Source organism: Sphaerodactylus townsendi, linkage group LG09 (assembly GCF_021028975.2).
Source record: "Sphaerodactylus townsendi isolate TG3544 linkage group LG09, MPM_Stown_v2.3, whole genome shotgun sequence".
NCBI lineage: Eukaryota > Metazoa > Chordata > Lepidosauria > Squamata > Sphaerodactylidae > Sphaerodactylus > Sphaerodactylus townsendi.
Genome location: NC_059433.1, coordinates 2,128,780 through 2,156,484, shown reverse-complemented (window position 1 = coordinate 2,156,484; position 27,705 = coordinate 2,128,780). Strand labels below are relative to the sequence as shown.

General features: G+C 43.6%; 1 protein-coding gene across 7 annotated transcripts in view; it reads left to right on the top strand.

Moving 5' to 3' along the window:
- CTNND2 (catenin delta 2) overlaps nt 1–27,705 on the top strand; it is a 655,193-nt gene that overhangs the window by 139,511 nt on the left and 487,977 nt on the right. For all 7 annotated transcript variants that reach the window (XM_048507354.1, XM_048507355.1, XM_048507356.1 and 4 more), the window contains exon 3: nt 15,222–15,334. In XM_048507354.1, coding sequence (XP_048363311.1) covers nt 15,222–15,334 — 113 coding nt within the window. The remainder of the gene's footprint in view (nt 1–15,221; nt 15,335–27,705) is intronic.

Sequence of the window (27,705 nt, the reverse complement as noted above, 5' to 3'; positions counted from 1 at the left end):
AAAGTCATCTTGCCTTCTTCACCACTTGATCCTCAGTACAAACAGACCTGTTAATTCAAAAACAAAAAACTGCAAGCCATGCCTCCTTTTCAACCTTTTTCATAATAGGATTCCTCTTTTTTAAACAATCCCCCGAGTCCTGTACTGGGACGGACGTCCCAATGGCCGTTTACTGCCAAAGAAACCCCACCCGAGGCTGCATCTGTTCCTGGAACATCCTTCCAGTGCAGCTGGTGCAATTCACTGTGGGAGAGGAGACACCGAAGCCCTGCTGGATGCAGAGCGGCTTTCTTCTGAGTAAGCATGCCTAAGGGCTATAAGGTACAACTCCCCTCGTGGCTGCAATCCTGTGCACACCTTTTGCACTTGACGGGGCTTGCTCCTAAGGAAAGCTATTAAGAATCAGGCTCCAGGACTTTGCAGCCACACAGGGGGGTGCACTGGGGAGCAAGTGCCAGGGCTTACTCCTGAGGAGTGGCTGCAGGGGTGGGGGCGCACTCAACCGCTGCCCATGGAGATGCACCTGCGCCCAGGTGCTCAGCCACCAGGGTCAGGAGGAGGAGGAGATGGGAGGGAGGGAGGCAAGCAGGCGCTGCTGTCCCAGAGCTGCAATGTGCACGACACTCTAGACAAGCAAGATAAGTCCCATACAGTTCAAAGAAGTCTCTGCCAGTCCAGCACAGACTTTGATACTATAAAGCAACCAGCAAACCCTTCCCCCTTCCCACCGTACAAATTCACAGCTGTGCTGCAGACTGAGGTATGTGGCCTTCACCAGCTAGCAGAGAAGATAAAGAATTCTAAGGAAGCAGCAGAATAGTACTTTCACATAGCAAATTCACACAGACCAGATCTCCCTTCCCCCAACATCCAGGCCAACCCAACACATTTCCTCATTCTTTCCACTCCCCTTTCTGCCTGTCTCATGTTTGTTATCTCACCTATAGCAGGGTTTTTTTCCCCATTTGCCAAGTGGCCTGGCACCTTTATGGTGCAGCTTCCATGCTACAGATGTGAAAGCAAAGCCCCACTTCCCATTGAGTAGGAGAGGCCACACAGCAAGTTAATCTACTTTTATTTATACCCCACCTTTCTCCCAAATGGTGACCCAATCTCGACCAAAAATCTAGTAAAAAGACATGGTTAGAGGCATGGCAAACAGATAAAAATCTGGGTGGGTGCTAAGCAGATTCTTAGTCTGCTTGTTTCACCAACTCTTGAAGGATATGTGCCTGTGCATAAGAGAGAGCTGGTGGGGCACGGAGGTTATGGTGTCAGACTAAGACCTTGGAAAATCCAGTTGCCACGGAAGCTTTTCTCCTCCAAGGAATACAAGGGTCATGATGCAGAGGCAGGTCATGGCAAACCACCTCCCAACATCTCTTGCCTTGAAAAACCAGCTGTGACTTGGTGGCATTCAACATCTTGCTGAACTAATGTGTTATATTCTGGTCTAGTAAAAACAATCCAAGTATGGTAAAATTTAGGAACAGTTCTATTTGTAAAAGTAAGTAACAGTTCTAAATATGTTTGTATTTGTTTATTTGTAATGACTTAATGGAGTTGTTTTATGTATTTATATTTAAATGGTTGGTTGTGATCTTTAATTCATTAGTGAAGAAAAAATAAGATGTAATGTAGAAGGTCATCATTGAACTTCCCGTATCGTGTGTGTGTGCGTGCGTGCGTGTGTGTGTGTGTGTGTGACTGAGGGGTGGGGGGAGTGATTGTCTGGCATTTTTGTTGAAACCATCTGGCACCCCTAACTGAGGAGAGTTCTTGCTTTGCCTCATACCGTTTTCAAAACTGGTGGTGTGATAAGTAGGATTGTGAAGTGTTTTGTACCTGAAGGGCATTTTTGGGTGCACTTTGGGATTAGGATATCTTTGTGTACGTTCAAGTTGAAAGTTGTAGTGACTTCATTGAAATGGATTTTGCTGTGCATTGGTGTGTGAGGAATTCCCCCCCATTTTTTACCCCCTCCCCAGTTCCCTACAATTTTCTTCAGCATTCTTTTCCTGCTAGAGGAGGCTCCCTTTCGTTTGGATTTGACATTGAAATGTTCTGTCTTTAGAAACTTCATTTTTAATAACAGGTTGCAGTGAAAGGTCTATATTGTAACTGATTGTCCTATTAGAACTGTATGAGTTAAAGAGACGGCTGCTGATTAATCTAAGTTGTTGATGCTGCCCTTTTGTTGACTGGGAAATTTTGTCAGGCAGATGTGGCAGTACAGCTAGAGCAGAGCTTGCAATGTAGTCAATCCATAAGCTGATTTTGAAATAATACACTGAGTTTCCATTGCAGGTTAAGCAGGGTTTGCGCAGCAAGGATTCATCATTGGAAGTTAAGCAGTTGGCATTGAGTGGAGTTTGGTCATTGTAGTTTTACACTACAAGCCACTTGTCATGTCCTTGAGGCTTCTACGCCACTCCTGATGGATTCTTCCCCCCTGCTGCTGCCCTCCTGCTGGGAGCCTGGCACTCGATGGTGTGGTGATGTGATACTGTCCTCAGGCCATTGCCTGGCCTGCTATCAGACTTGCCTGGTTCTCAATTTCCACCCCCCTTTTCCACCCCCACCACCCAAGTCCCTACATTCCAGACTGGCAGCACTGGATAGTTAGAGATAACAATGCTTTCCTGTGTGAATGGCAGAGCTAACTATCATAAACAACGTAAGGCTTCTCCTCCACTTTCACCCACCCTCTCCAGATCTGGTTATGGAGAACTATGGTTACTTGCCTTGCATAAAGCTTCAATAAAGACTGCCATTATCACTTCTGGACTCTTTTAAATGTCTAATGACTAGTTACACTAGTTAATAAGTGGTTGTTCTAGAACAGGGGTAGGGAACCTGCGGCTCTCCAGATGTTCAGGAACTACAATTCCCATCAGCCTCTATCAGCATGGCCAATTGGCCATGCTGGTAGGGGCTGATGGGAATTGTAGTTCCTGAACATCTGGAGAGCCGCAGGTTCCCTACCCCTGTTCTAGAATGGCCTGGGGCTGTCTTACCAATGTCTTGCCCAAAAAATGAAGACGGGACACTGGGCAGTAGTTGGCAGAATTAGAGGGATTCAAAGATGGTTTCTTTAAGAGTGGTTTCACCACAGTCTCTTTCAGTCCCTCAGGAAAATTCCCTGAACTTAGAGACAGGTTGACGGTGTTTCCCAAGGGAGTCCATACCACAACCCCTCCAAGCTTTCACCAGCTGGGGTGGGCATTGATCCAAGAGACATGTGGTGGGGTTTACAGCTCTCAGGACTCTGTCAACATCATCTGGGGAGAGCTGGCTGAAGCAGAGCAATATAGGATCCAAAGATGGCTAAGGCTTTCTCAAAGTTACCCGGATAAATGACTGAGGGCAGTGGCCACAAGGTTTGTGGCCTTGCAGACTTCTTGCATGAAAGAAAAGGGCAATTGAAATGTAACTTACTAAACTAATGTATAGATGCAACCTTTGGGATAACATAGTGATTTTATAACTACAAGCCATACAGAAACACTTGCCTGTTCATAGTTTAATATTATCACATTTACCCCTTCCAAATGGAGAAGACCTCCCATAAAAGAAGAGAAAACTGTAATAAAAAGTCAGAACAGCAAATATGTATGTACCTGTTAATCCCCTGGATCAGGATCCAATAAACACTCGGTTTGTTCAAGGATTTTATTGGCAGACTTCAGGGAAAAGATGATCCTGGTGAAAAGGCACCAAGCAATTGATAATATGACCCCCACTCCCCCACCCCCACATGAGAGCAGAACAGCACAGAGAAATCCAGACACGAGGCCCATCCCAGCAGTAGACTCTCCAGGCCAGACCATTAGATAGCTCTGCACCTGCGAAAGAGAAAGCAACTCCATACATCTTTCCTTCCCCCTGCAAAGCCAGGCCTGACATTACCATCTCCTCAGTGCTAATGGTATGCTTAGAGCCTTTCATGTGTTTTTGTAAACAGAGTGCCCAGGCCTATTACTGGTTAAGAGTTTTAAAGGCTTTGTTTATGGAACTAACAAACTGGATAGGAAAGAGAAGTGATGGGTTTTCATACAGAGATGGTTATACATGTTTATGTTGTTTGGGAATCTTTGGATTTTCTCGTGTGGCAAACATAAATCGAAGGCATGAGCAAGGGCAAACACAGAGAGATTTTAGGGAGCACTGACAATGCTGATAAAATGAATTGAAGTCCACAAGGATTTATTATTTATTTATTTATTTATTATTTGGACTTTTATACCACCCCATCCCCAAAGGGCTCTGGGCGGTGGGTAGGTATGATATTATCAAAGGATAGGTATGATATTATCAAAATAAATAATACATTTAATACTCTTGTCCTGGGACTTAACTCAAACTCTTGTCACATCCCCCAAGAAAAGATTAGACCCTCTGCTGAAACAAGAGGTGAGCGAGGAACCTGCCAAGCTCCTGCCAAAGCTCTATGACAAATCCTGCACACCCAGATGTCCAGTCCCTATTCTTAGAGGTGAACACTGTGTGGATGAAACCCCCCTCTTTGTCTGAAAGAGATGTCCAGAGAACAGATCAGCCCTTTTGTCTTCTTGCCTGCTGTGAGAGAGACCTTCCTCCTGGCCACAGCTGCCTTGTCTGGTCAGTTGGCACTGTCAGATCAGAAGAGCTGTATGCAGAGGAGCTAGGACCACACAGGCTACAAGTTGGATTCAGCCCCTCCCAGGTACCAACACTGTTTTCACCCAGAGGGAAAACTGCCCAGCCTGAGCCCCGGACATGTCAGATCACACCTCATTGGCCCGGCTGGGAGAAGGGGCCATAGGATGGCTATGTGGCCCCAGAGGCCTCCACGGGTGTTCTTCAGCCCCAGCCCCAGGCAGCCAGACCACGGCCACCTCACCTTCCTTCCCATCAAAACAGTGGCCCAGGCAGATCTGGAGCTCTTGCATTTAAAAGAAGCATTTCACCACAGGTCAGTGAAATACTTTACATAAGGTGGTTCAGTTTCCTCCAAATACTCCAAGCTTTTTGTTTTATTCTTCAGAGGGGGGGAAAAGATTACCCGCTCCTCATTCCATTGATTTGTTTTTCTCAGTCCTTCACATCTGTTGTAGTTAGTGAAACAATCTGAACAATCTAATATTTCCTGGGCCTTTTGAAGGAGATAGGTTGAAAAAGTAAAATATGGAAATGATTTCTTACCAATAGTCCCCTGTGTTTTTACAGTGCCATCTAATTAACCTGATAGCAACCTTTATCTTTCAGAGCTCAATGGGCTGCAGAATTTTCTTTCCTCTTTCCCCTGTGTACCATTTTTCATTCACCTTTGTAAGCAATGAACAGTAATATATCCTATAATTGTACAGTAGTATCTCCTATAAAACAGTTCCATTATAACATTCTTTGTCCTGGGAGTATTTTTTTTTCTTTAAAACATATCAGGGAACAACCGGGTGGCAGCTCCTCAGCAGGCTCACCCCAAGTCTTAGGAAGGCCAAAAGTGAAGCAGCAGTTCTGAAGGAAGGGCAGCCATCACCCGATCACACTGGAATGCTATTTAAAATGCACACACACGCACACACACACACACACACACCCCTAAAGAGAGTCTTGAGAGAAGCTGTGGGGCTGATGGAGAAGGAGGCTACGGTGTCAGGCTAAACACCACTTAAAGGGTGATTCCCCACAGAACATTCAGTAGAGCTCGACTCGGGTCAGCCGGAATTTTTCTTCATGAGGTCGACTCACTGTCGTTCTGCACAGTGGCCGAGCTTGTTCTTCCTTAGCCGAGCTCAGAGGGCAGGATGAGCTGTGCACGCCTCTTCCTGTTTCACATTCTATTGGCTGCCACGAAAAGTTGGCACCTGAGCTCGATTCGACGTTAATCTGCACATTGCCGAGCTCAGCTCTCCTTACCCGAGCTCAGTGGGTGGGGTCGACTCTGTGCGTCATCCATCTCTCTGCCCCGATTGGTTCCCTTTTCCATGTCTGGAAACGTGAAATTCCTTTTTTTTTCATGCATAGTGGCTCTGTGGGGTGGGCTGAAGATGCAAAAATAGCATATGTGGTGCGGTCACAAACAGGAAAGACATGACAGAGCCCTGGCATATCTTTTCCGGCAAGGCAACACATAAAGGACAGAAATGCAGCTGGAAAGGGACCAAGGAAAGGAGGGAGGGGATTCCTGCCCATCCACTGCATCTACCAGCTTCTCAGGAGCCGATCTTTCACCAAGCACAAAGTCTCCATCAAGGTGGGCTGCTGCAGAACATTTGGATGAAAGGAAGAAGAAGAGTTTGGATTTATACACACACACCCTTTCTCTCCTGTAAGGAGACTCAAAGTGGCTTACAAACTCCAGCTCTACACATGCTCTGAATGGTCGATTATGATTGGCTGGCCGAAAACGCACTGTGATTGGTTAAAGGGAAATGAAGCCCTGATTGGGAAGAGACAGGAGCGACGTGATTGGCTGGCGGGGTGAGTCGAGCTCAACAGATGGTCCGCACAAGCATGAGCTCAACGCAACTTCACCAGAAAGTACTAGCTCGGGAGCAGGATCGAGAAAATCAGGCTGAGGCGGGTCGAAGGAGAGTCGGACTTTCGTCGAGATCGATGGCTGTGTGGACTACCCGAACACAAGTCGAGCTCTGCTGGTAATGTGCTGTGCGGAATCACCCAAAGTCAATGTAAAAAGAAGAACCAGCTTTATCAGCTATTACCAAAAATATTCAGATTAAAAATACCTGAACGCCAAATTTTTCAGTCCTCTCCCCTACAAAGCGTGGAAAATGGCAGGAGAGAGAGAGAGCTCCCCCCCCCGGGTGATTTCCAAGGCCAGGAAGGCTCGAAAAGCCGGGGGGAGTGATCCTGCGTGCAGAGCTGAGCTAGGATAGAGTTCTCTCCCTCCTCCCCATTGCTTGCCAAGCCCAGGAAAACTTGGCAAGCAAGGAAGAGGAAGTGATCCTGTGTGCACACAAGATTGGGCCCTCTTCCTTTCCTCTTGCTTGTCAAGTCTTCCTGAGCTTTGCAAGCAAGGGAGGGAAGGGATTTTGTGTGCAGAAGTGAGCTAGCTCAGCTCCACATGCAGGATCAAGCCCTCTTCCTCACCCCACACTTGGCTAGAAAGGGCGGGAAAATGTTCCTGCATGCAAGATGGTGCTCTCTCACCCCGCTGTCTTCCAAGCCAACTTGGGCTTGGGAAATGGTGGTGGAGGGGAGGAAGATTTAAAAATCTGAAAAGGCAGAATGTTATTTGGCTTTTTCAGCCCGAGGTATGTTTGGCTTTTTGAACACACCTGCTGGTTTTTATGGGTAGAGAAAAACCTGAAAAAAGCCAATTTCTTTCCTGTGATTTGGATTTGCTGAATCACCAAGCCTAGTTTTTCAGAAGATTCCCTAATTCTGTAATCCTAGTCCTATATCTTTGTTCACTGGTTATTTTATGGTGTCTGGTTACGCTGCTTATATTCTGTAATCCATCTAGAGTCTCCCAGTGAGAAAGGTGGGCTATAAATAAAGCAAATAAATATAAATAAATTATACATATTATGAAACCAATTAGAAGCATCAATTAAACATAGTTTATAAACAAAAAAAGGAAAAAGGGGAAGGGGGTCAGTGGAGGAGTGTCAAGCAAAATAGGTAAGTCTAAATGCCCTCACAGAAGGCGATGATCAAGAGACAGACAGAGAGATGTCCCTGATAGTACACACCCCTTCAGAGCCGGGGCTATCTTTACTTCTGATTGAGCTGTTCTACTTAACACACTGCTTTCAGGGACAGCATTATTATGTATTTATGGCTGAATTTTACTTCTCTCAATTAAGATAATGTTCAGTGGTAAAAATTGTTTTTCTTTTTACCAGCAGTGTGACATACATGGAAGGAATTTTCAGGGAGACGTGTGTTCTTCTTGTATCTTTCTGTGCATTCAATCCACCACTTCCTGCACACCTGTTCAGGCTGACTTAGTTTGCAGGGCTAAGAAATCTGGAGCCTCATGGGGGAACTGGAGTTTATAGTCTAATCAATTTTAATTGTTTGTGGGTACCTCTAGTGGACTGAAAGGCTTGCTATCAAGGAAATGCACTCCTGACCTTCTTTTACAAGCACTTCTTTCAGGACAGTGGGAAAAACTAATCTCCTCCTCCCTTGACAGTTCAAGAATCTATTTCCTGCCTCCTGAAAGAAGGATGGCAATCACCAAGTCAAGATGTCCTCCTGACCATTCACAGTGAGTATCCAATGGCCTGACCTCCCTGCTCTGGTGGTGAAGCAAATTAAAAGACATGCTAAAGTGGTCTCACTTGCCATGGAGAGAATGGAAAGTGAAAGTGGAGCTCCAGGTAATAGGCCCGTACAAGAAATCTTGCTGCGACAGACATTCTCCTCCATCATGCAGCATGCACATTGTGCATAATTGACCAATGTGCAGTTCTGATCATCCAAAATTGTTCAAAAAGAGTGAACTGAAACCACAGTGTCACAAAGGTAAGCAATTAAGGACCCATCTTTCTGTTTTGGAGGTTAACTCTTAATATTTTATTTAAATACATTTATAGTAATTGGTGTTTTATTATAAGAGGCATTATTTACTTCATTTTATATGGTTAATTCTATACATTCTGTGATGCAGCCTTCTAATTGAGTTGCCAGATTCAGGTGGGGAAATTCCTGAAGAATTTGGGAATGGAGTCTGGGAAGGACGGTGTTTGGGTAAGAGAATGACTTCAGCTGGATATATTATCATAGAGTTCACTTTCGAAAGAAGCCATTTTCTCCACAGAAAATGATTTTCATTGCCTGGAAATCAGTTGAGACCCCCGGAGATCTCAAACCACCTTCTGGAGATTAGCAACCCTACTAACATTTTCAAACAAACTTGGATTTATTTTTTCCAAGACAATATTTCTAAGTTTGCTAGATTTCCATTCTTTCCAGGAATGGAGGATGAACAGAGAGTATGGAAGCTTGGCTGGTTCAGCTAAGTAGAAAAGAATAGGATACACCTGTCTGACAAGATAACATAACAGAAGGAGTAGAGTTACTTAAAGTAAAAGACAAAGTTGGGAGCATGTCAGTAGCTAACAGCTACAAACTGAATATTTACACGTTTAGGCTGGAAATTTATCCCCTGCAACAAACATATGAACAAAGAATTTCTATATTCTTTGAAGATGAACTTCTTTTATCTTGTGATTTTTTAAAAAGGCTGATGCCTAATTTTACTGCGTTGCATTTCAGCAGGGCTTTTGTTGCATACATTCTCCCTTAACGACAGGACTTTTAAGCTCTGACAGCTATAGAAGAGCAGAGCAGCTTGTCTTTTGGTGGGACTAATTAGTAGATTGGGGCCCACACGTATTTCTATCATGAGGTGACTGTCCAAAAGTCTGACCTGTTTGAAAATATAAGTCAGTGTTCTTGGCTATTCAGTCCCAACAGCATTTCATGAAATTTTGGTTCTGCTATTTGCTTTGAAAAAGACACGACAGAGACTAAGTAGTGATGGTTGTACAACTTGGGATTTATCTTTGCTTGATTTGGAGGCATTATTGAGGAAGGTGTCCAGGTGTTCATCTGAGATTATTCTTTAAAACTGACAAAAACTGCCATTTTGTTTGAGTACTTTTTAAGTTGAGCTTCCTAGGTGGTTGCTTTGATGATCAATTAAAGTACTCTACAGATATGGTTCTCTTATATTTTATATATAAGATGACACACATCTGTAGATGCAAAAAATAAGCTACAACAGAAATAAAATTTGATTCTATGATACTGAATCTTCATTGTGTTTGTGTGTGTGTGTGTGTGTGTGTGTGTAAAAGAGTTGTTGATGAGCTGCCAGCATTTGAACAAGGGAAGGCTGCAGGCATTTTCTCCTTTGGCTTCTGAGCAAGCAAATATATCGTGAGTGGAGCGCTTTCAGATGAGAAACTATTTGTATGTTTTGCTGTATAGAGAGAAAGTGTTTTCTCATGTCACCAGCCAAAACAGAAGGATGATCGATCTGCAGGCAGGGACTCAAGCGGACAGTTTGCCCACCTTTTTTCTTCTGTTCTCCCCCTTCTTTTCTACCTCTCACTCTCTATCCTGCCACCCCTTCTCTTAATCTTCTCTATTTTTGTCCTGCTACCCCAACTGTCTTTCTAACCTACCCAGCTCTCTTTTTCTACCCCACTCCCCCAGCTCAGCTTTTAACTTTCTTCATGGCTACTCCAGCTCTCTTTCTCTGTCTACCTTGCTACTCCAACTCTCTTCCTGCATGCCCGACCCCAGTTCTCTCTGCCCACTTATTCCAGCTTTCTCTTTCTCCCTTCCTACCCCAACTCTCTATTCACTATGGCTCATTCCACACATGCAGAATAATGCATTTTCAAACTGCTTTCAGTGCCCTTTGAAGCTGTGCGGAATGGCAAAATCCACTTGCAAACAGTTGTGAAAGTGGTTTGAAAATGAATTATTTTGCATGTGCGGAAAGGGCCTATGTTTCTGCTACCTTACCTCAGCTTTTGTTCTCTCTTTCTGGCCACCTCTTTCTTCCTCTCCCAGCTTTCTGTCCCTACTTCAACTCTCTCTTTCTCTCCCTGCCACCCAGCCAAATTCTTGGTATCTTTCCTGCAATGTTCTGGGTAGTCATGGTGAAACCTCTGCCCCCACAGCCCTTCTCTCACCACCTCAGCCAGGGTCATTCTAAGTGTGGCAAGGCCTTCCCCCTCTCCCCAAACACCCTGGAGTGGAATAGCCGGTTCAGTCCTAGCTGCTGACACTAGGCTCCCTGCTGACTTACTCAAGAATTGGCTCAGACAGAGGCTTCCCGTGTGGGATTGAAGCATCTGCAGAGAATGCAAATGTGAATCACGCCCCAAATGTGAATCACTTCCTGCAAGGAATGCAAATGTGAATCACTCCCTGGACTGAAAACCCCCACCTGCAATACTGTACTATCAACCACACCTTTGCACAGCAAGTTCCACACAAACACTTACTGATTGGTTCCCTATCTGGGGACATGACAATTTATATCCCACTAAAACATCCCCTTCTCACTGGACACAGTGTGTAACTTCCCTCTTTGATGCACCTCTTCCCTCTGTGATGCACCTCTGAAGATGCCAGCCACAGATGCAGGCGAAACATTAGGAACAAGATCCACCAGACCACGGTCACACAGCCCGGAAACCCCACCACAACCAGTTGAATCCAGCTGTGACAATACATCAGTAGATATTGTTTACCTTGAATTCAGTAAAGCTGTTGAAAGCATCCTCCATGATGTTCTGATAGGTAAGCTGAAGAACCACAGACTAGTGTTAGGTCTTGGCACAACAATCAATAAATTGACTCTGGATTTGAATGAGAAGACTTTATTGAGTTGGCAACAAGGACTCAATTTACAGAAAGCCAGATCTGGGGATCATGGCTTCTGCAACACATTTATCCCTTTTTTCCCATTCAAACGCCCCCTCCCATCTTCCCACAGATTAACAGAGCAACAGGGTGTGAAATGTTTTGTTATGGAGTACTGAATGTCTCAAGGCCAAGCTATCGCCTCCTCGTCCCCCTCCCTCCTTCCAGAGATTCCAGACAGAGGCTGCATATTTAGTTACATTGTTAAGCACACCGATTTAGAACAAAAGGCCCATTAATGATAAAATTACACAATACAATTAAAAATAATTTTTAAAAACCAAAGAAAAAAAGAGGTTTGGTGTTATATGTTAAGCAAAGTTTAAATCCCAAGGAAATTTATAATGATCCTAAAGGACGATTTTTAATGGTAGAGATAAGCTGGAAAGAACTTAATATATTATTAGTTGAATTCTATGCACCAAATGAATATAAAAAATGATTTTATGAGAAATTATATAAGAAGTTACTTTTTCACATGGCGGAAAACTGGATACTAATGGGAGACCTCAATGGTGTAGTCGACACTAGGATAGACAAAAGTGACAACTCAAAAAAATTCAAACAAACAAATTGCCCTTATCCTTTTTCACCATAACTGAAGGATTGGAAATAAGAGACATATGAAGAGAAATTGAGGGGAGCAATGCAAGAAAATACACATACTATTCAGCAACATAATGATCTAGTTCGAGACTTGTTATAATCTGAGCTTCAAAAATCCTTTTAACTTACATGAATAACATAAATATCAAGCCTAGAACACTCTTGGATCGTAACGCAATCACCTGGGACTATGGAAAGATGAGAAGTAAATTGTATTGGAGAATGAAAGGTTGGGTATTGTGGAATAAAGAATGTATAGAAAACAACAGGAGCGAACTAAAAGAATTCTGGGATATTAACCTAAATAGCATACAGGATAAAGGTATTATATGGGATGCACACAAAGTGGTAATTAGAGGATATTTGATAAAAGAAGAAGCCACACTGAAAAAGAAGAAAAGGAAAGCACAAAAAGATCTAGAAAAGGAATTGAAACAATTAGAAATGGAATTGATAATCAACCAGGGCAGTGCAGAAATACTATCTAAAATAAGGATTATTAAATCACAACTGGGAACACTCATGATGGAAGAAATCACAAGAAACCTTACATACTTAAGGCAAAAAAACTTCGCTCATAACAACAAACCTAGTAGGTGGCTAGCCAATAAAGTAAGGAGGCAGCACGAACTGAGGCTGATTAATAAACTCAGAAAGGAATCCACAATGATAACTGACAGTAAACTAATAAAGGAAACAATGCAGCTCTACTATAAAAACTTATATAAAAAAGACAAAATACCAGCGAAAAATATTAAACGACACTTGAATTAACAGCAAATACAGCAGCTAACTACCAGAAATATATCATTAATGAGAATATTTCAAAACAAGAGACCTGGCTCTCCTCACGCTTTCAGACATGGGTGGGGTGGGGTGGGGGAGGAGCTTCGGACATGTAATGGGGGGGTTGAACCCAAGAAACCCCCCCTTACCCACAGGTGCTCCCTGGCTCTCCTCGTGCTTTCAGCCGGGGGTGGGATGGGGGGCGGAGCTTCGGACATGTAATGGGGGGGTTGAACCCGAGAAACCCCCCTTTACCTACGTGCTTGCGCATGGAGGGTATTGCATCGTCCTTTTGTTTCATATAATACCTGATGTAGTTAGGTGTCAGTGCCAATATATTTTGTCACTGGTTGATGTTGCACATATGCAGAAACATTGGTAATTTTAAAAGAGGTATTTCAGGCCCTATATCTTTAACAAACTTATTTGTATATCATATAATAAATGTAATGATTTTGTTATAGATTTTATAGTTTGCAGGCTGAACTTTGAGGCTCCCTGACTGGGCTGGCTGTGTGGATTACCACACAATGTGAATCTGGAGGACTCTGCCTCTTTCCCTTGCAGACACCGGGGCATCTTTTCTGTGCCTCCTAGAGGGAGTCTCTTTCTGGAGACAACTGTGGCTGGTCAGAAGCGAGATGTGGAGCTGCTGTGTTATCTTCAAGACAGGCTATTTATCAAAACTTTTTTTGTGCACACATATACATTGATGTAAACACAATGTAATATGCATCTATACGAGAGACTTGTATGTCTACATCTCTGTCCATTCTAACTGCTCTCGCATCTGTTTAATGCATATCTTTGGGACCTCATTTCCCCATATTGCCCTAAGGTTTTTGGGGAAAACCTCCTGTCTATCCCTGTCCCAAGAGACATCCAGCTGGCTTTGACAAGAGCCAGAGAATTTACGGCCCTAGCTCCAGCCTGGAGGAACAAGTGCCCAAGAGATGTTAGGGCCCTGTGGGAGTTGCAATTCTGCTGGGCCGGCAATACGTGGCTGTTCCACCAGGCCTTTTCCAACTAGCCAGCCGGATTGAATATTATATAATATCTCTTTCGGCCTCCAGGGGAGATGGGGGAGGTGGAAAGGTTTATTTATACCATCAGTTTTTAACTCATAAATGTGGGAACTTAGTATTGCATTAGATTGGTTTTAACTGTTTTATGGGAATGTTGTATTTATACAGTTTTATTGAAAGTTAGTTTTATATTGTGACCTGCCCTGAGCCCTGTGCTGAAACGATTTGACAAAAACTAAATAAAAAAATAAAGAAATAAACTTTACATTTTAATTTTCTAGAGAGAGGAGAAGAAAGCATGAATTTTAACTTATAAAAAATAATTTCAGTAACAATTATGCACTCCAGTCTGTTGAGTTTCTCTTTGTTATGTTTCTAATCATTATTTATATGTTAGTCAGTGTATTACTTTGACTTTTTATTGCTCATTGTCTGGTGGTCCAGTGTTACTGTAGCATTTTTGCTGCTTTTTTGTTTCTTTTTATTTGGGGCATTAATAGTTGCTGAGACAAAATTATTGCATCTGTTGCACTGGTGGCAGGTCTTTCCACATGCTAGGCATATGAGTTTCTCCCATCTTTTTGCATGTCACATTGCTGTCCATGTGTGCCCTTTTGTTCTGTTTTCTTATTTGTTCTACACTGGCCCAGCGCAGTGCATGCTTTGCTATATTTTCATGATTTCTGACATTGCAGAAACCTTGTATTCGTAAGAAAGCTTTTTTCTTGTTTTTCCGTTTCCAATTTCCTAGTTAAACTTTTATCTTTAATAAAGGAATCTAATAGATCTGCAAAATTGCAAATTTGACTGAGATTATTTAGTGCTGTGATGAACACCCTTTTTGATATCTCACGCAGAATGCCTTTGGTAGGTAATGTCCAGGGGTCCCCACCTACCAAGTGGTTTTACAAAGCAGGCAAGACCAGGTGGGATTGCCTGACTCGTAGATGGGATTGCCTTCTATTGGGCCAACACAGGTCTCTGTGCTTTTGAGAGACACATTGACAGGTGCAGAATCACCCATAGAGCCATCCTATCATTTCAGGCCTACAATAGGTACAACTGTGGTAGTCAACCAACTGTTATAAAGCTGCAAGAACCAGCCTAGAGCAAGAGAGTTGGCCTCCACTCAGCTCAGCAGCCCCAAACATTTCTTAGAACACCCCTAGTACCATCTACTTCTGGCTCCTACACCAGCAAAGCCTTGCCAGTGAAGCTGACGGCAATGAAGTGTCATCAGTCCAAAGACATATCTCCAAATTATGAGGGTATGGGACTTGGTTGCTATCCCCCGCAGTTTACTGATTGGGATTGCACTGTAAATGATATGCCTAGTTCTATGCAGACCATATGCCAGAAATCATGGGATAATATTATTTATAGCATGATTGCCTATGTTTTGTATTTCAGGAGTTACAGTTTGAAAGGCTTACCCGAGAACTTGAGGCTGAACGCCAAATCGTAGCCAGCCAGCTGGAGAGATGTAAACTTGGATCAGAGACTGGAAGCATGAACAGCATTAGGTACTATATGAGAGTTGTTTTGTTTCTCTGCTGTTATGATTGTTTGATGTTTATTATGGTCCATGTTGTACTGATTATCTTCCTTTGATGAACAGCAGAGAAGGTCTTATATTTTTAAATAACCTAGCATTGTTTCACATGCGTTATCTGATAATGAATTGTTGACAAAATAGGCATTGTGGAAACTCTGATGGAGATGAAATGGCATCTCTTATGACTCTGATTAGCATTGGGTCCTTTTTCTGAAGGACTGGGGTAAGAAAGCAGAGTAAAATAAATGCTGTTCTGTAGACTACAGAAGAGCAGAGCAGTTGAGGTCTTTATTATCACACAAACATAAACATGTGAAAACAGATTACTGGGTAATCTTTGAACCTTTATTCCAGTTGGATCATTTTATTAGAGAATTTATTTCCTTTAAAATGTGGTGGTTTTAATAGAAATATTCTGAAGTCTGTGTTTGCCAGTTGCTGTACTTACAGGTTTGTAAAAGAAGTACTGTGTTTCCAAAGATAACATGTTGCTATTAGGTTCCCCTTTTAGAAAGTTCAGACTAATTGACAGCATGTATAGAATACTAAATTCAGGTTGGTTTCTTAGGTTGTTTGGCTGAAGTTGATCTGGCTTGTAAACAGAATTTGAAGTAGATGGGCACTCTGGTAATAAGATAAACAGCTGCTGCAGGTGATCTTTTTTCAGTACTAAAATAATGCAGTGTAAGTAGCAGTTGACCAATGTATTGGCTGGTGAGACAGGTGCTCTGTAGAGTTAACTTGTCAATCATTCTGAAAGCCAATCAACTATGCAAGTTAAACTGGGTTAAAGTGCTGGAAATCTGAGAAACCTGGAAAATGCAAAATGATACAGTAAAATATTAATTGTCAAGTGTTTAAAAAGCAATATTCCTCAGAACCTGGGGTATAAATGCTGGAAAAACATTCCAGAAGGTGCTTTGAAAGTACTGCAGATTTTATTCTTTATCTTGAAATGTTGTGGTTGTTAATTTACTGGCAAAATGTATGAATACATATTTTCCCAAGCATTCAGTTCTGACTGATTATTATTATTACTATTACTATTACTATTACTATTACTATTACTATTACTATTATTATTATTATTATTATTATTATTATTATTATTATTATTATTATTATTATTATTATTATTATTATAATAAAACAGTTATACACAGCAAACAAGATCAATATGCTGGATTTTGTATTACATCACACGTCGGACACTTCCCAAGCATCTAGGACTGTGTGATGTATCGACGAATAATGCGTGCAGAGCCAAGTAGGGTGGCTTTTTGCAGCTGACATATGGTGATTTTGTCAGCGCCAATTGTTTTTAAGTGCCTTTCAAGATCTTTAGGCACTGCACCCAGTGTGCCGATCACCACTGGGACCACCTTTACTGGTTTGTGCCAGAGTCTTTGTAGTTCAATCCTTAAATCCCTCATTAATGGAGTGTAAGTTTTTCCAGTTGCTTCTCATCAATCCTGCTATCACCAGGAATTGCAACATCAACTATCCACACTTTCTTTTTTTCCACAATCGTGAGGTCAGGAGTATTGTGTTCCAAAACTTTGTCAGTCTGAATTCGGAAGTCCCAGAGTAGTTTTACGAGTTCATTTTCAGTGACCTTTTCAGGTTTGTGATTCCACCAGTTCTTTGTCACAGGCAGATGGTAGTTGTGGCACAAGTTCCAGTGAATCATCTGAGCAACAGTATTATGCCTCTGCTTGTAGTCCGTCTCTTGTGATCTTCTTGCAGCAGCTAAGTATGTGATCTATTGTTTCGTCTGCTTCCTTGCAGAGTCTGCACTTGGGATCTGTAGTTGACTTTTCAATTCTGGCTTTGATGGCATTTGTTCGAATTGCTTGTTCTTGGGCTGCAAGAATCAAGCTCTCAGTCTCTTTTTTTAAAGTTCCATTTGTGAGCCACAACCAGGTTTTTTCCTTGTCAATTTTGTCCTCAATTTTTTCTAGGAACTGTCCATGGAGAGCCTTCTTTTGCCAGTTTTCGCTTCTGCTTTGCAGTGTATTTTTACGGTATTCACTCTTTGTCTTTTGCACTTTGAGCAGTTTTCTGCTGTTGACTTCCATCAATGTTGGTTCTTCACTGTTTTTCACATAATCTGCCAGTGCATGTTTCTCTTCTTCCACCGTTTGTTTCACTTGCAGAAGCCCTCTACCTCCTGATTTTCTGGGTAGGTAAAGTCTGTCAACATCACTACGCAGGTGTAATGAGTAGTGGATTGTCATCAGTTTTCTTGTTTTTCTGTCCAGATCATCCAGCTCTGCTTGTGTCCAGTTCACAATTCCAGCAGTGTATCTGATGACGGGTATGGCCCAGGTGTTGATAGCCTTGATCCTATTCCTGCCGTTTAATTTGCTCTTCAAAATTTTTCTGACCCTTTGGACATATTCTCTGCTGACCACATTTTTCACATGTCCATGCTTGATGTTGTCCAGCTGTAGTATTCCCAGGTATTTATAGGATTCAGGTTGATTGCACTTTATGATTTTTCCATTAGGCATCTCTATGCCCTTACTGTCAGTAATTTTCCCTTTCTTCAATGCCACTGTGGCGCATTTGTCCAAGCCGAACTCCATACTAATGTCATTGCTGAAGATTCTGACTGTGTTGGTCAGTGACTGAATTTCAGTTTCTGATTTTCCATAAAGCTTTAGATCATCCATGTACAGCAAGTGGGAAATTTTTGGTGAATTTCTTGCAGTTTGATAGCCCAGGTTTGTTTTTTGTAGAATTGTTGACAGTGGGATCATTGCAATGATGAAAAACAATGGTGACAGTGAGTCACCCTGGAAAATTCCTCTCTTGATGTTGACAGTTCCGTAGCTTTGGTTGCCCATGAACAACTCAGTTTTCCAGTGTTTCATTGCATTTTGAGTTGTTCGTATTATTATTATTATTAGTATTATTATTATTATTATTATTATTATTATTATTATTATTATTATTATTATTATTATACCGCTCTATCCCCAAATAACATCATTAAAATCCAGTTAAAAACAGTAGCAACAATACATCCTATCCTCAAATTGTTAGATGGCATCTGGTCCCAACCCCAGGAGGGGGCTGGCAAATTGCCAAAGATAAACAGGTGGTACATGGGCATCAGAGAGGGACGGAACTCAGTGGCCAGGCTCCCCAAAAACCCAGTGGAACAGCTCAGTTTTGCAGGCCCTGCGGAACTCACCAAGGTCCCGCAGGGCTCTAACTGCTGGAGGAAGAGCGTTCCACCAGGCCGGGGCCAGGGTCATAAATGCCCTGGCCTGGGTAGAGGTCAGCCGCATCATAGATGGGCGGGGAACCACCAGCAAATTCACCTCTGCCAGAGAGGTCGAGTCAGGACATATGGGGTAAGGCAGTCTCGAAGGTATGAAGGCCCCAGGCCGTAAAGGGCCTTAAGGTCATGACACTTTGTACTGTTGCTAAGCAGCCCCCTTCTTTCATCTTCCCACACCAGTTCCAAGCTCATAACAACCCACGTGCACTCCCTCCCTTGGACAGCCGTTTCAATGAAGCCTGGGCTTTCTTACATAGCATAACTCTACAAGCAGCAACAGCCAGGATGTCCAGTCCTTTCCTGGAGACATGGCAAGATCAAGGTCTTGACAGCTGGAAGCAGCAACCTTGTGAGGAGGCTGCAACCTGGTCATGATCCTACCAGCCCGGAGCTGTGCTGGCTGGTTGTCCCTTGCTTGAGCATGGGCTTGGTTAGCAGAACATGCATGAGTTCGCCTCCTAGTAGGATATACTTCAGAAAGACACTTTGAGCAGATATTGCTGTTTACTGTGCTCTGCTTCACCTGCGCTCCATATTAGCTGCTGTGCAGAACTGCATTCGAAACATTCTTGTATCTGTCTCATGCATCTAAATAGTAAGAGTGCTTTTCCTAACTAGGAAATTCTTGGCAATTATAATTGAGCATATCATGCAATTGCCTTCCAGTATTAGAAGTTCTAGGGAAGGATTCTCTCCTTTTATGGATTTAGGCACATGGCAAAGACCTCCCTCTTCACCCAGGCATTTGATTAGCCTCCCCGGAAACTGTAAGGTTGTGGGGTGATGTGTGTTTCTGTTCAGCCAGCCTGGCCTTGGAACATTCCACGTTCTGGGCTGTATGCCCAGGATGGCTGCTGGAGTTAACCTTGCTGTCTACACTTATCATATATCTCCAGTCAATGTCCTGTAAATGTCCTGTAAAGGTATGCACAATTAATTATGAATTAACAAATCATGGATAATTCAAATCCAAGATGGGAAACATGTTATGAGAGATGGATTACTAAGAATATGGTGTCAGTGCAGAAATGAAATAAATCCTCTGATATCGGCATTGATATTTTCAGTTTTGATGCTTACTGTGAAAGAAACGTAAGTATAGCTGACCTCATAACCTATGAGAATATGATCATTATCAAAGAAAAAAAATAAACTTGGCAAAAAATTAAAGAAGGAAATAATATCTAATGGCTCTTATATTGGTCAAATGGTGACAAGTTTAAAAGAACATATAGCTGCAGAGGGAAGCCAATTAAGAAGGAAAATTGGATTTGATTTAATAGAGAAAAATACAGGACATTTGTTTGGAAAAATATTATAAAATTTTATTGCAATGTGATACTGAAAGATTGTTGAAATAAAAGCAAAACTTTGGAGAAAACATGTATATGAAGCAATGTGAGAATTTATGGACTAAAGAAATCAAGTTTACAGAATGTCAAAATAGAGAATTGGCATAAAATGTTTTATAAATTGTCTGTTTTGCCCAATTATACAGCGCAGACCAATAGTAAATACAGTGGGAATTGTTGGAAATGCCAAAATATGGATGCATCTTTCTATCACATGTGGTGGTTATGAAATCTAGGCTTTTTGTGCTGCTACATTTTGCCTTGCAGCAATTGTGCCTTCCCTTTGCTGTAGACTTTCATTTGTGCATGGTTTTTGCTCTTCCCAAAGCCACCACAGCTTAGATCTGAGTAGCAATGTGATATCTGAATGCTGGCAAAATGCAGTGTTTCCTGCTGCTTCCATAGGTTTATCTGGTGTGAGTGTGTGAGTGTGTCGAGGTCTGTGACTTGCTTTGGTCATGTGGGGGACACATTGGTCAGTCCCTCCCACCTTCCCCAAGAGGCTCATGCACCCCCACCCACCAGCTGCTGCCTTGCCTGCCACTTTTGCCCCTAGCCCCAGCTGCGCAAGACAAGGCAAAGCAGGCTTGGTGGCACTTCCAAGACAGCCCCCTGCCCTCTTTTGCTGGGGTGAAGCCAAGCCAAGCCAAGTGCAGTCAGTCTTCCTGCCTCACCTGACCAGCGGCACCAGAGCTGAGCAGGAGAAGATCCATGACCAGCATCGCTTTGGCACTGCACTCTCCTGTCCTTCCCACCAACCACCACTTGCCCCTCGCCCTGGCCACATACTGGTAGGGCCTCCAAGTGCTCTGAGGCTGCAGAGCCACCCTCACCTCCCCTGGCTGGCTGCAGAGTCTTCCAAAGGCAGTGGGAGGTAGCCCCAGAAGGAACCCCCAAACCTGCCTCACTGAAAGCCAGGCCAGGGTTGGCAACTCCTTCCTTCCCTGCCCTAGGCTGTCTTCCTGCCTTCTGTGGTCAAGTGCGAGAGTGGCTGCACTCCTTTTAAAGGCGCAAGCCTGCAGGTGGAGGGCAGGTGGGTGGGCGAGCCAGCCGCCAGCAAGAAGGAGAGCCAGGTCAAAGTCTGCTGGCCAGGGGGCTCTGAGCCAACTCCCTGAGTGTCAGACCTTGGATCTAGAAATCATGGAAACTGTAGATTTGTTCTAAAGCCTTTAATTCAGAGCATAGGTAACATCGTAAAAGAGGAATCTGGTGATTCCCACGCAAGCCCCTTACCTATATCCTGTTTCCCCCTCCCACTGAGCCAAATGTCTCCTACTCCCCTCTACAAACTACAAAGCATTCACTACAAAGCATTACAGACCTGGGAACAGTTCACACCTTCCTTTGATAAGATCTATGTCCAGGATGCCCTGGGGCGCCGAAGGAAAGACACCAGGCTTTCACCCCACATCAGAGAATGACACACCGCCTCCCCCAGCCCTACCTGCCATTTGGCACTGACAGGCTCAGTCCTGACACTGAGCTGCCACTTGGGCACTTGCAGCAGTGGCAAAGCAAGGCACGTTGCATCTGGCTCCTGGGTACCCACAGCAGCATCCTTCCCCTTGCCCCTTTTTCTGCTGCTGATGGTGGCTGCCTGCTGTGTGGAGGAGGAGGGCTTGACAGTACACTCCTGACTGCTTCACTTTTCTCTGGAAACTAAACTGCTAAACAGAAACTTTCTCTAGGTTACGTTGCTTCTCCTCTACCTTCTCGTGGTCACCTGAGAGCTCTGCTGACCACACTGACCTTTAGTTTCTCGTGCTGCTGCTCTATTGTATTTTTGATGGACCAAACCCCCGCTCTCAAAAAAAGCTTCAGGTGACCTTCCCCAAAGGAGGTCACACTTAGATGCAAGATGGAAGTGACCAGGGGTAAAAAGTGTGTGTGTGGGGGGGGGGGGAGCTTCACTGTTGGAGACTTCTTTAAGAATGGGGAGCTGCAGGGCAAACCCCAGAACAAAGCACCCAACCATGCCTCAGCTGGAAGTGGACCTAGTATAGAAACAAATCTCTATAAGTTTATGTAATAAGTTTTATCATTTTCATTTCATTTTAACCTTTAATGGCATATAAATTATTTCCATTTAAAAGAGAAAACTTTTAAAACATTTAAATACGGGTGTTTAAAATGCTTTCCAAGAATTTAGCCACTGCCAAGGTGATTGATGGATTACAGTCACTTAGCAGAAAGCGAGTGGCCTGGAACTTGGAGTGCTCAAGTCTTGGAAGCAGCAGAGGGTGAATTAAAATCATGCGCAGGTTACTGTGAAGACAGCATTCCAGAAGAATATGAGTTATGGTTTCTATAGATCCACATCCGCAACGGCATAGTCTCTGATGTTTAGGGATCTGGAGGTATCTCCCTGAGGTTTCCGCTGATGGGAAAATAAATATTGAGGCGTGCATAGCATGAATGCCACTCCACGTTGGTTGATGGATAACAGAGATGAGAGATATTTAGCTCTTTGCTCCTGTAACTTGGTTGTATTCCTCGAGGGAGCGGGGAGAGCATACAAGCATGCCTTTGTTGGATAGAAACAATGATGTTCCATATCCCTCAGTCTTTCGCGGATCTGATTGAAAATATGCGGTTCACTATCAGTCCCAACATTGTCGAAATCAAATCCTATGGTTCTGATTTTGTTCTCAATGACTTTGAACCAGTAGAATTGAAAGTTGTCTTTAAAAAGGTTTGAGTTTATATCACCTGCAAGTGATCTAAAATGTATTTTGTGCCAATACTTTATGAATTTGGCTTAATCCAAGCTTCTGTTTCCATTGATATGAGAGGCCAACTTCGAGGACATAAAGAGTTGGATAGGTGACACTATTCGGGACCTCCCAAAATCCCCTTCTCAGAAAATATGCTTGGATTTGTTCAACATCACGTTGGAAATCGCTTATCCAACATCTGGGATGCATTAGAGGATTTTTAGGCAAACAACTTTGGCTTGGAAAATTTTTAATACGGCTTTTACTGATTGGTTTCCTTTTCCGTAGTAAAATTGGATTATGCCAGACATGGTACGTCTGGTTGATGAGATTAAGCAGGATCTATGAAGGGACCATTTTAGATTGTATTGAAAAGTGATCCCTAAATATTTAAAGGATTGTACCTGCTTGATCTCAATATTGTTGATTTTCCAGGAAAGAGGACGCCAGTTTTTGGAAAATACGATTATTTTTGACTTCTCACTGTTTAGTTTTAGTTTGTTGAGATAATAAGTTTTATCTATAGATGTCAACTTTACTCCTTGTTCCTACGTGTTGCAATAACAATGGTCAATTCCCCACTCACCATTAGATGCGCACCCCTTGTGGAAAATATCCCAGGGCCTTCAACACTCCCCACTACACCAGCAGCGACAATGCAGCCATCCCAATTCTGCTGCTCCTCCCACCCCTCAGTGCACATCATTTCGAATCCTGGTCGGAAGTGCACCTTTTTCAAAACCACGCACTGAGTGTGGGGCAGTGGGGAAGTCCGGGGGGTGAGTTCGGGTTTGGCTTCCCACCACTGATAGTGACATGGAGCCTTCCGTCCAATCAGGCCACGGCGGGGTGTGCGCAATGCGCGCGCAGCCTTTTTTCCCCATTTTTAACACCAAAAATCAGCATCTGCTCAAATAGACATGGATTCATCGGACAAAGCTATACATTACAATGGCGAATCTGTGCATGCTCATGGTGCCGTTGATTCGTCCTTTTAAAAATAAAAAAAGCCCCAGCACAACACAGCAGCCAATCAGGACAACCCCTGAGCGGATCAGTGGGGAGTCCTGCATGGCTGCTGCGTGGCTGCCATTGGACCAAGGGAGCAGAAGCTGTGGTGGGGACCATGAAACTGTGCTCCAACGGTCCCGAAGCAAACCAAACTGGTGCGTATCGACCTCCATTTTTGAAGTGGGGAATCGACCAATGCAGTCTTTAAAAACAGTCTTCTGTCCAGATGTCCATATAGTGGCTTCCACCTCAGGGTTCTGAATCTGAACAACATGGCAAACTGCAAATAGGCTAACAACATATCTCAGTTATAATTATGAACCAAGTTAGAATCTCAGCTCAAGGGAGCTTGACTTACAATGCAGTGGGACACAGGCAAGTAATTTCAGACCTGATAGCTTCTTAAAATCTGTGACATCACTACTTATTTGTGTATTTTGTTGCTAGAATGATAAAAAGGGTGAAAGAAATGTGATAGAAATTTAGGCAGGTTGCGTCGGGTCACCAAAGGCTAAGGTGTCTTTTTTAATATTCTCATTCATTGCTGTAAACTTGGTTACATCAATAAATTTGGGGTTGCAGTTTCTGGCTAACAGTAATTCTTAATATTTACATATTGCAGTTACAGTCCATGTAACTTTCCCCATAGTCTTGTGATGCAGATGTCATGTGGAGCCTTAAAGACTAAGAATGTTTATTTCAGTATGAGCTTTCATAAGACAGACAAAAAGATGAAAGTTCCTGCTGGAATAATTGTTGTTAGTTTTCCAGGAGCCTCTGGGATTCTATTTTATTTGCTACAGTAGAACAACATGGCTAACACTGGACTTGTGATGTGTCCCCATATTTCTTGTAAGATTTTAAAGAGTGGTGACATCTAAGGCCACCGTGAAGTGTGAACTGGAGAATTAGGGAATTGTGATTCATGCTCTTAGACATCTTGGCTAATGGGCTACTCTCCTGAGCTTAGAGGGAGCCATCTAGCTTCACTCACAATGGATCACTTCAGCCATTCAATTCGAAGTGAAAAATATAATTAACCACCTTTGTTGTTGTAGTAGTAGTTCATTATTGTTGTCTGTTATTTTTGGTAATTTATCATGCATAGTTTATTTAGTGCAATTTTCTTTAAAATTTTGCAAATACTTCAGATGCTTCCCATAGAATCTGTTGCAGGGAAATATGATCTGTTGCATAAGAAGTGATATAGAACTGAAAATTAATGATTGCAAAACTTCATTTTCTGATTTCATCTCTTCTTTGTAAAAAGTGGAATTCATATTACTTTCTGAAGACCATTTGTCTGATATTTTCTGTAGCTGCATCCAAGTGGCTGCCATTAATTAACTTCTTTGAATTCTGACTGTTTTTGTTTCAGTTCAATATTGGCAGTGGAAACGTGAGGGAAATAGCACAGAATGTCAATGACAAACAGGCAAATTGGCCAGCCAGCCAAGCATGTACCCAGAAAAGGCATCGCTGCAGTGATAGGTTTCTGGCAGGCCTTTGTTTCTAGTTCTTCTATAAATATGAGATCTCCTACTGTTGGGTACTTTAACAACTTGGGTACTTTCCAGTTCTTCCATAACTTGCTTTGCTATTACAATTACTACTGAAATGGGAGTTGAGTTACAGTTAAGAGAGTTTCTCTGTCTTTTGGGCTGCCAAGAACCAGTTCTACAACACAGCCTGTCCTCTTGTTGTGTGAAATATTTCCCAGGCTCTGGCTGCCAAATGCTGCTTTCAGGGACGTAGGTATAGATTTGTTATGGAGAGGTTTGGGGAGCAGAGTCACACCCTCACCCGCCCCTGGGGGTGTGGCCATGCCTCCCAAAGCCCCACCCTGGCCTCAGTGCTTATAAAAGCAGCTCTCCAAGGCCAGGGATGGTAGACTCCCCTGCCACGCCCTCCCCCGCCCCCACCAACTGGGCTCCCAGCCAGTAGCCGGCAGCCTCTTCTGCCCTCCCCCCTGGGCAGAGGTGTAGCTAGGGATAATGGAGCCTGGTGCAAAATCTGAGTTTTGCACACACACACCCTTCCATGGGCAGACGCTGTGATGCTGGAATCCACCACAAACAGCATCACTTTCAATTATGTTTAAACTAGGGAGCCCAAATTCTCCTTTTAAATCCACCTTAAAGGGAGAATCTGGGGTCCCCAGTTAAAACAACATTGAAAGTGATGCTGTTTTGGGGTGGATTCGCCCCCACCCTGAAACAGAATCACTTTCAATGTTTAAACTGGGGACCTCAGATTCTCCCTTTAAATCCATGCCAAAGAGGAGGGAGATTTAAAAGGGAAATCTGGGGGAATTTGGGGGGGGGTGCCTGCAGTCAGGGGTGAAATTATTAAGCTAGTGGCACCAAACTTTCAGGGTATCTTTAGGAGACTCTCCTAATGATACCATCCGGGTTTGGTGAAGTTTGGTTAAGGGGGCCAAAGTTATGGACCCTCAAAGGTGTAGCCCCCATCTTCTACTTGCTCCCATTGGAAACAATGGGGATGGGGCACCCTGAACCAAACTTCACAAAACCTGGGTGATATCAGTAAGAGACTCTCCTTATGATACCTCCCAGGTTTGGTGAAGTTTGGTTCAGGGGGTCCAAAGTTATGGACCCTCAAAGGTGCAGCCCCATCTTCTATTAGCTCCCATTGGAAACAATGGGGGATGGGGCACCCCATTTGGGAGTCCATAGCTTTGAACCCCCCGGGACCAAACTTCACAAAACCTGGGTGGTATCAGTAAGAGACTCTCTTGATGATACCACCCAGGTTTGGTGAAGTTTAGTTAAGGGGGTCCAAAGTTATGGACCCTCAAAATGGTAGCCCCCATCTTCTATTAGCTCCTATTGGAAACTATGGGGGAAGGGGGCATCCCCTTTTGGAGTCCATAACTTTGGACCCTATGAACCAAACCTCACCAAACCTGGGTGGAATCAGCAGGAGAGTCTTTTGAAAAATTCATGACATTTTGGTGCTGCTAACTTAAAAACTGCCCCCTGCAGGCCAAAAACCAAAATTCCCAAAAACCCACAAATGGCGGTCGGGGCTTCGGACATGCAATGTGGGGCTTATGAAACCTACATCGGATCGCTGGCAAGCAGCTAGCCTCTAACCTCGTTTTGTCTTGTTGTCTCAATTTTTACAGCCCCCAGGCGCCATACATGGATCATGGGACACAGCACTATCCAGTGGGTCTCATGTGACGCCGCTTCACGTGGTTGGGTCTGGAATCTGGGCTTGCCAGCAGGAGTTCACATCTCGTGTTCTGGCACCAGGGGAATGTGGTGGGGCACTTTTCTGCCTTTGGTGAAGAGCAGGATGCAAAGGTTTGGACATCCTCACGCCCTTGTGGGGAATGACCTGCCAGCCTGCAAGAGGATTGTTTTAGCCAGGACACATGGTCAGATCTGGAAGCCATTTTCCACTTGTTTCCGGGGACTGCCGTATTTTGGTCTCAGTTATCAGAACGGTGCACTTGATGGGGGGCATTGGCCCCTCAGAAGGTGGACTAGGCAAGAAGCAGAACTTGCAGGGCCATATTACGTTTGTGTTGGAGCACGGGGGGAGGTGCATCACACATCGGGGCATTTCTCACAGGTTGGAACCTCCCCCCTTTTTACAGGGCAGATGGGGTGCATCTGTCTTTCTGGCATAAACTTATGGCCACATAGCCTGTGTATTGATCTGTGTGCTTGGCTCAGGGTTTTAGAATCGTTTGGCGGGAGCTGGGTTTCACCCTGCTCTTTTGGCAGGTTGCTTATGGGGGACTGATCTGTAAGTGTGGTGAGCGGGTTATATACCCACTTTTGGCGGAACCTCCATAAGAGGTTTGGGGTGGAGCAAGCCAATTGTGGTGGTGTCCAGATGTGAGCTACTATGGCTTGCACCCCAGCAGCAAAAAGGGAATCTCCAGGCAGTGGCAACCACCCAGCTGGTCCTCCCATCGCTGCTCCAGCGTGTGGTGCATTTT